Source organism: Emiliania huxleyi (genome assembly GCF_000372725.1).
Source record: "Emiliania huxleyi CCMP1516 unplaced genomic scaffold EMIHUscaffold_328, whole genome shotgun sequence".
In the NCBI taxonomy this organism is placed as follows: domain Eukaryota; phylum Haptophyta; order Isochrysidales; family Noelaerhabdaceae; genus Emiliania; species Emiliania huxleyi.
The window spans coordinates 54,894-63,964 of record NW_005199536.1 but is presented as its reverse complement, the minus strand read 5'-3'; the positions used below and the strand labels follow the sequence as shown (position 1 = coordinate 63,964).

General features: G+C 70.2%; 1 protein-coding gene across 1 annotated transcript; it reads left to right on the top strand.

The window, feature by feature from the left end:
- The first annotated feature begins 6,255 nt into the window (after window positions 1-6,255).
- On the top strand, window positions 6,256-8,450 carry EMIHUDRAFT_368782 (hypothetical protein). Its single transcript, XM_005773749.1, has 4 exons — window positions 6,256-6,810; window positions 6,907-7,126; window positions 7,247-7,408; window positions 7,517-8,450. Exons 1-4 carry the CDS (start codon window positions 6,328-6,330, stop codon window positions 7,918-7,920), a joined length of 1,269 nt encoding a protein of 422 aa, XP_005773806.1. The 5' UTR covers window positions 6,256-6,327; the 3' UTR covers window positions 7,921-8,450.
- The last annotated feature ends 621 nt before the right edge of the window (window positions 8,451-9,071 follow it).

The following is a 9,071-nucleotide window of genomic DNA, read 5'->3' as shown; positions in this document are numbered from 1 at the left end:
TGCGGCCTTGATGCAGGTGCACTGCACCGAAAGTGCGGCCGTTCAGCACGCACCAAAGTACGTCTAATTTTTTCTGCCGCCCAACCGATTCCACCGAGGAAGACTCGCAGAGCCGCCCTCGCAGATGCCCTCCAACCTCTTGCTCACGAAAATCGGCACAGCGATCCTGCAACTTGCCGCTCGCGTGGGTGCCACCGGCGGCAGCGGCTTCGGCGTGCCCTCAAGAAAGAAAGCGTGCAATGACGTGCCCGCCGACAATGTCGGCGGCGAATCCAAACCGATGAAAGCGAGCAGACCGCCAACACACCGCCGCGCAAGCCGAGACAGCAAGCATGCCCTTTGTCTTCTTTCTTGCCCTGCTTGCGTCCGTCACGGCGGCGCCTACCACGAAAGACCGGCGCGCGAACGAACAACCCAAAGTTCGTTTGGTTGTCACCGGCGAGACCAACGTGGCGAGGACCACGCGTGGCGCGCGAGCTTCAAACCGGGTGGCGCAGATGGCTCGGGGCGGAAACGTCACTATGAGCTACAGTTACCCGGCGTCGTACCCCTCGATAATGAGTGTCGCCGCCACCGACAGCAGCGACGCGAAGGCGAGCTTCTCGCAGTTCAACGACGAAGTCGACATCGCAGCGCCAGGCGTCGACGTCGTCTCGACCGTCGGTGCCACCCCTGTGCGAGAAGGCCGCAGCGCCGCCGCTCTCCCACCGCTCTCACGCGATCATTGTCTCCTACCTAGGCCCTCCGAGCGACACTGGGGTCGGCCCCCCGGGCTATGATTCGTACGATGGGACCTCCATGGCCGCGCCGCACGTCTCTGGCCTTGCAATGGTGCTCTGGAACAAGTGAGCCCCCCCCCCCCCCCCCCGCACGCACGCACGCACGCGGAGGTCGGACCCGAGCCGCCGCGTCAGACACGCTTCGCGGCCACGCAGGTACCCGTCCTATACCAACGCCGAGGACCGCACGGCGCTTGAGGGGGGCGCCGAGGATCTGGGCGAGCCCGGCCGCGACAACGAGTTCGGCCATGGCCTCGCCAACTACCAGGGAGCCGAGATGAGGTTGGGCGCGCCATCGCCGCCGCCGTCGCCACCGGCCACGCCCCCGGCGCCGCCGCCGCCGCCGGCCCTGCCGCCGCCGTCCTTGCCGTCATGCCCGCTCGGCGACGTCTTCACCACCGGCCCGTGCTTGATCACCGACGGCGGCTCGTGCGCCACCTCGCCCGACTTCCCGAACGACTACCCGGTCAACGAGGACTGCACCCTCTACGGCATGCCGCCGGTCGGGCTGGACGTGATCGCCTTTGACGTGGAGGAGCACTCCAACTGCATCTGGGACTACCTCACCGTCAACGGCGTAAAGTACTGCGGCACCTCGAGCCCGGCCGGGGTCGTGCCGTCCTCCTCGAAGGCGTCCTCGCTCGTGAGCTGCTCGCCGCTTCTCATGCCCGACCTCGTGCTCATCCTCCTCGCCATCGCCTGCGGCGCCTCCTGGCCCACCGCGGCGAGCGGAAAGGGGGCTCGCGGCGCGGCGTGGGCCACTTGTTTCGCCGCCGCCACGGCGTACCTCTCCGGCGCGGCGGCGGCACCTGTCGGTTTCTCCGCAAGCGCTTTGCCGTGGCTCGCAGCGGGTCCCCCAGCGGGTCCCCCGAAGGTCGCCGCCGCAGTCGCCGCCTTGGCCGTCGTCGGCACGGTGACGTGGCGCCGCAACTTAAAGGTTTGGCCACCGTCGCTGGCGGTTTGGGTCACTGTCGCGCTTGTCGCAGCCTCAACGACCGTGCTCTTCATCACAGCTGCCTTCCTCGTCGCCGCCGTTTGCAGCTGGCGGCTGTTCGGGATGGCTGGCGGCCGAGACGACAAGAGCAGCTCGAGATCCGCCGCCTCGCTCGAGCCTGCCGAACGTCGTTGCCGCCATCGCACGCCGTCTCAGATTCACCACCAGCAGTTCAATTCGCATAGCTGCTTGGTCCTGCTTTGCGCCTTTGGTATGCTTGCTCCTTGCGAGGCTCGTCCGTCGCCACCTGTGTTCCCGTCGCAGCCATCCCCGCACGCTCGACGCGAGCTCAACGACCGTCGCCTCAGCCCGGCGGTCTTCGACTACGCCGATCCGAAGGAGGTCGCCACGCGGCTCAACTGCACCTTTGCCGGCGTCATCGCCGAGGACCACTTCGACGCGGGCATCGGCGCGGCCTTTGGCGTCTGCGAGGACGTCGCCGCGCCGCACACGCTGCACAAGCTCGCGATCGCGACGCAGTGCGCCGACTTTGCCTACGGCGCGCGGCTCTCGCTCGAGGTGCGGCGCGTCGTGCGGGCGGCGCTCGTCGCCGCCGAGGCCGCCGCACGCAACTCGACGCTCGCCACAAGCACGACCGCCTCCGCGTCCTGGGGCATCGTGCGCGTGCTCTCGAACGTGCCCGCCACCACCACGCCCACCACCATCGGCGGCTTGCCCGCGCCGTCGCCTCGCCTCGCGGCCAGCGCCGCCGCGACGGGGACGGCGGCCTTCTCCGTCGGGACGGCGGCCTTCTCCGTCGGCGCCGAGCCGCGCACTTTCCTCGCCATCCGCCTCGAGTACACCGACTACAGCCCCACCTACTGCTCCGAGGCGTGCGTGCGCGACGGCTTCACCCACCCGTCGGGCGTGCGCCAGCCGGGGACCGTCGAGTACGCCACCGAGCTCTCGTCGTACGAGATCCTCGAGTGGACGTCCGTCGAGGTCGTCACGGTGCAGATGGGCCAGCCCGTCTCCGCCATCGCCGGCTGCGACTGGGGCCAGCACGTCTGGCCCGCGACGAGCCGTGCCCTCTCGCTCATGGCGACGCAGCACCCGAGCGTCTCGACCACCTCGCCGACGCAACACATCGAGTTCTGGCTGCCGCACACCTCCGTCTCGCAGTGCTCGTGGGGCGGCCTCGGCCAGCTCGGCGGGCGGTACACGTGGGAGGTGCAGTACTCTTCGTACGCCAACCTCAATGGCATCCGCGTGCACGAGCTCGGCCATAACCTCGGGCTGCACCACTCGGGGGAGATGGACGTCGACGGCAACGCGCTCAACGAGTACGGCGACTACTCGGCGGTGATGGGCTCGAGCGCGCGCACCAACTGCCCGGGCGTCGTGCTGCCCAACCTGATCACGCTCGGCTGGCTCGAACGCAACACGCACACGCGCGACTGGGGCGGCGCGGCCATCGTCGCCATCTCCGACCTTCGCGTCGACCCCTTTGCCTCCGGCTCCGCGGCCGGCCGCGCATACGGCGTGCGCCTCCCCGTGGCGGGATCGAACATGGCCGTGTGGGTCTCGTACCGCACGGGCGCAGGGCTCGACGCCACCCTCTCGAGTGAGGTCAAGGGCCGGCTCTCGGTCCATTACGCGCCCGCCAATGGCGAGCGCAACACGCTCACGTATGCCCTCGGCTTCCCTGCCGTCGGCACGCCCTTTGTGGTACGGCCGCAGCGCGCGTGGGCCGCCTGCTCGAGCGGCGGATGCGTGCATGCGCTGCAGATGTGCACCGCTGGCGCCGCCGAGGCGATGGTCGCTCTCGTCGTCGAGGACTCGGACGACGACGCCATCGCCGCCGCGCAGCGCCTGTGCGCCACGCCATCGCCGCCGTCGCCGCCGCCATCGCCGCCATCGCCGCCATCGCCGCCTTCGCCGCCATCGTCGCCGCCGATCGCTCCACCGGCCCCCCCAATCGAGTTCCAGGTCACCGTGGGTGGCGGCAGCTGGGAGGGAGAGGTGTCGTGGACCCTGACGTGCAGCGGCGCGTTGATTGGCAGTGGAGGGGCCCCCTACTCCGGCACCCTGTCCGCGCCGCCCGGCGAGTGCACGCTCGACATGTACGACTCGTGGGGCGACGGCTGGAACGGCAACCTGTGGGAGGGTGCGGGCTATACGTTCACGCTCGACTCCGGATCCTACGGCAGCGAGACGTTCATCCTCATCCCACCGTCGCCGCCACCGCCGAGCGCATCACCGTCACCGCCGCCGAGCGCATCGCCGTCACCGCCGCCGCCCTCGCCGCCGTCACCGCCCGCGCCTCCGTCGCCGCCACCAGCAGCGCAGCTGCTCGACCTTCGCACGGCCATCACGTACCAGGACTCGAGCTTCTACAACAAGCAGGCGCCCGTGAGCGACCTGTCATATGCCGACAGCACGACGGGACGGCCGTGGGCCGAGTGCGGCCAATACACAAGCCACACGTGGGGCGTCGACCTCGGGAGCGAGGTGTATGTGCGCTACGTGCGGCTGCAGAACCGCAACGACTGCTGCCCACAGCGGCTGACCGGCATTGACATCTATCTCGGCTCGACGGCGGAGACGTACACGGGCAACGCGCTGGTGAAGTCGGACGTGAGCGTGTCGTCGAACGTGATGTTGGAGGTGGAGATCAACGCGCTGGGGCGCTACATCTACCTCAACCGGCCGTCTGCGGCGGGGCTGACGGTGTGCAAGTTCTACGTCTTCGCTTCGCCCGCGCCGCCGTCGCTACCATCACCGCCTCCCCCGCCGCCGTCACCACCATCGCCGTCGCCACCATCGCCGCCGCCGCCATCGCCGCCGCCTCCCTCCGCCTCACCATCGCCGCCGCCGCCCTCAGCATCGCCGTCGCCCCCGCCGCCGTCCGTCTCGCCGTCGCCGCCGCCGCCGTCCGCCTCACCCTCGCCGCCGCCGCCCTCAGCATCGCCGTCGCCCCCGCCACCCTCAGCATCACCGTCACCCCCGCCGGCATCCGTGTCGCCGTCGCCGCCGCCTCCCTCAGCATCGCCCTCGCCACCGCCTCCCTCCGCCTCACCATCTCCACCGCCTCTCTCCGCCTCACCGTCACCACCGCCTCCCTCAGCATCGCCCTCGCCGCCGCCTCCCTCCACCTCGCCGTCGCCGCCGCCGCCGTCCGCCTCACCCTCGCCCCCGCCGCCCTCAGCATCGCCGTCACCCCCGCCGGCATCCGTGTCGCCGTCGCCGCCGCCTCCCTCGGCATCGCCCTCGCCCCCGCCGCCGTCCGCCTCGCCCTCGCCGCCGCCTCCCTCCGCCTCACCATCTCCGCCGCCTCCCTCCGCCTCACCGTCACCACCGCCTCCCTCAGCATCGCCCTCGCCGCCGCCTCCCTCCACCTCGCCGTCGCCGCCGCCGCCGTCCGCCTCACCCTCGCCCCCGCCGCCCTCAGCATCGCCGTCACCCCCGCCGGCATCCGTGTCGCCGTCGCCGCCGCCTCCCTCAGCATCGCCCTCGCCCCCGCCGCCGACCTCGCCACCGCCTCCCACGCTGCCGCCTCCCGCCCCTCCTCCATCCCCGCCTCCACCCACGCCGCCGCCCTCACCGCCGCCCTCACCACCACCACCCTCGCCACCACCGCCCTCACCGCCGACCTCGCCACCGCCTCCCACGCCGCCGCCACCCTCACCGCCACAACCCTCCCCTCCTCCACCCACGCCGCCGTCGCCCTCTCCGCCGCCGGTCTCTCCGCCCCCACCCTCGCCGCCACCGCCGTGCGATCAGATGTGTCACTTTGCAGGAGCGGCCGAGGCGTTGCCCTGCTCGATTTTTGCCGAGGTGCCGTGTCCGCTTCTCGCAGACAGCGGTTGTTCTCAATGTGCCGGGTGCTGTGGCCTGTCGCAGTGCATGTCGACTCCGTCCGCCTTGCCGTCGCCGCCGCCTCCGTCCGCCTCGCCGTCGCCTCCGCCTCCGTCCGCCTCGCCGTCGCCGCCGCCTCCCTCCGCCTCGCCGTCGCCGCCGCCTCCGTCCGCCTCGCCGTCCCCGCCGCCTCCGTCCGCCTCGCCGTCCCCGCCGCCTCCGTCCGTCTCACCGTTGCCGCCGCCGCCGCCACCGTCCGCGTCGCCACCGCCTCCGTCCGCCTCGCCCCCGCCGCCGCCAAGCCCATGCGACGAGCAGAGCTGGCCAGACGTCGACCACGGCCTCGTATGCGGGCCGTGCAAGGTGCTCGTCGATAACTTTGAAACGACGTACGGCACCTGCGGTGGCTACTGCGCGTCGATCAACCGGACCTGCACCGGCGCTTGGAATGAGCATGGCGACTCGTGCTTGGTCGACCACCCTATGGAGTGCTTCACGCAGCTGAAGTCGAGCGACGCGATCTGCGAGTGCGGCGAGGCTGGGGTGGCGCCAGCGTCACCCCCGCCGCCGCCAAGCCCATGCGACGAGCAGAGCTGGCCAGACGTCGACCACGGCCTCGTATGCGGGCCGTGCAAGGTGCTCGTCGATAACTTTGAAACGACGTACGGCACCTGCGGTGGCTACTGCGCTGCGATCGGCCGCTCGTGCACAGGGGCGTGGGAGGAGCATGGCGACTCGTGCTTGGTCGACCACCCTATGGAGTGCGATCAGTCCATCGACTCGAGCGACGCGATATGCGAGTGCGCTGCGCTTGCGCCGCCGTCTCCGCCGCCGCGGAGGCCAGTGCCGCCCTCCCAGCCTTCGCCGCCCGCGTCGCCACCACTGCCGCCTGCCGTGGTGAGGTTTGCGGTCATTGGCGACTTTGGCGTCAGCAACCAGATGGAGCGGGACGTGGCTGCGCTGGTCGCAAGCTGGGACGTCGACTTTGTGATCTCAGCGGGCGACAACAGGTACGACTCTCACACACTGAACGAAACGGTCGGGGGTATTGCGCTCTATGGAGCCTTCCTCCCCGACGCTCCGGCTGGGCGCGAGAACCGATTCTTTCCTTGCGTCGGCAACCACGATGTGAGCGACGGCGGCGGCATCGCCGAGTACCGCCGCTTCTTCTCGCTGCCTGGCGAGGGCGTGGCGACCAGCGGCACGTCTGGCTCCGAGCTGTTCTACGACTTTTACCAGGTAGCCCTTCCTCCTCCCCCAGGACCCCCCCCCCCCCCTCACGCACACGCACGCACGCACGAACACGCACGCACGCCCTCCTCGCCTCCCTCGCAGGCAGACGGTGCATTGCACGTCTTTGTCCTCGACTCGGAAGCTGTCGACGCGACCATCCCGCAGCAGCAGACGTGGCTCCAGGAGCAGCTCTCACGCTCGAGCGCGGCGTGGAAGATCGTCGTCATGCACCATTCCCCGTTTTCCAGCAGCAGCAAGCACGGGTCCAAGAGCTTCATGCAGTGGCCCTTTGCCGAGTGGGGCGCGTCCATCGTCATCTCCGGTGGCCTCGCCCTCGCCCAGCTCCTCTCACTCGCCGCCTGTATGGCCGCAGCAGCGCCGCCCTCTCTAGCAGCAGCCCCGCCCCCTTCAGCAGTAACGCCGCCCTCCCGTCTCGGAGCAGGCCACGACCACCACTACGAGAGGATTGAGCACGGCGGCATCGTGTATTTTGTCAATGGCGCGGGTGGCAGGACGCTCTACTCCGTTTCCGACCAGCTCGTGGACGGCAGCAAGGCGACTTTTGACAGCGACCACGGCGCGCAGGTCATCGCCATCGGAGGAGGCGCGGCCCCTGAGCAACTCACCCACAGCTCTCTGCGCGCCTTCCCTGCGCGACCCCCTCCCCCTTCCCCGCGTCTCGCCCCCCACCTGCCACCCATCCGTGGCGCAGGCTACGTGCACTCCGCTTTCGTCAGCCGCACCGGCGAGGTGGTTGATGAGGCTGCCTACTCGCTCGCCTCACTCACGTGGACAGCACCACCCCCCGCGACGCCCTCGCCGCCCTCGCCGCCCTCGCCGCCCTCCGTGCCACCGGGTGAGTGCGATGAGGCGTCGTGGCCCGACAAGGACGGCGGCCTCGTCTGTGGCAAGTGCAAAGTGCTGGTTGATAACTTCGACAGCTACTACGGCAGCTGCGACGGCTACTGCGCTGCGATCGGCCGCTCGTGCACAGGGGCGTGGGAGGAGAGCGGCGATACCTGCACAGTCAAGCACGACATGGCGTGCGATCAGTCCATCGCCTCGAGCGACGCGATATGCGAGTGCGCTGCGCTTGCGCCGCTCTCTCCGGGCTGAGTGCCGCGCATGGCGGCAGTGGCGCGGGGGGGAGGTGGGTGGGGTCAGGCGGCGGCGGGCGGGCGGGTCGGTCGGTGGGTGGGTGGTTTCGGGGGGGGGGGTTTGCCAGGGGCGTCTCGTACCTTTGCGAGGCGGCGCAGGTCTCGCGCCTCTCGCGCCTCTCGGCCGCGGGGGTTCGTAGAGTGCGCCAGGCAGCGTAGAGGACGTGGGGGCCGGCGCGATTTGGGCGATGCGGCATTGGGCATTGCGCGCAGCACTGGCCACTGCTCAACGTTCCGTTGGCTCGCGGCGCCTCTCGATACACCATGTACGCGTCGGACACGACGCGCGCGCCGACGAGCCTCCTATCTAGTAGCATGAATGGCAATGCTCAATGCACAAGCCTCATGAATGGCAATGCTCAATCACAAGAACGTGTTTCTGTTGTGTGTGCCTGTTGCTGTGCCGCGCGGGAGATCACGTGTTACGTATTACGCCACGGCCCACGCGTGGTAGCTGGTCGGTACCGCGTGTAAACAAGAATTTTTTCGACCCTCGAGTCTCGGCTCTCGCTCCGCCCGTGAAAGTAACTCACCTGCCAGTTCCTCAACGCTCAAGGCTAATTAGCGCTGCATCAGCGTCAGCCCGACTGGGTTGCTGCGGCTCCGCGCTCCGCCCACTCGGCCGGCTTGCAGTCTACCCGTTCGCCGAGGGCGTCGCACTGCAGCTCGTCGAGCGAGGCGAGGAAGCCCTCCCGCTCCCGCCGCTGCTCCGCCTTGATGCCCTTCTCGCGCTCGCGGCGCGAGCGCAGGAAGGCCTGCATTGCCGCCGACGGAGGCGCGCCCCCCTTCTTCCTCCGCCCCTTGCCGACCGAGTCCGAGGCGAGCTCGTCCGCCACGGCCGCCGGCGCCGCGGCGGCGTCCTCGGCGGCGTCCGCGGCGGCCACCTCCCGCTCCTCCGCGGCGATCGTCGCCGCCAGCGCCGCTCGCGCCTCCGCCTGCCGCGCCTCCTGCGCGTCGACGTCCGCCTGCAGCGCGGCCGCCCTGTCCGCGGCGAGCCTGGCGGGGGGTTGAGGGAGAGGTTGGGAGGGAGGGAGGGAGGGGGGGGAGGGGGGGGAGGGGGAGGGAGAGGGGGGGGGGGGAGGGAGGGGGAGGGAGGGAGGGAGGGAGGGA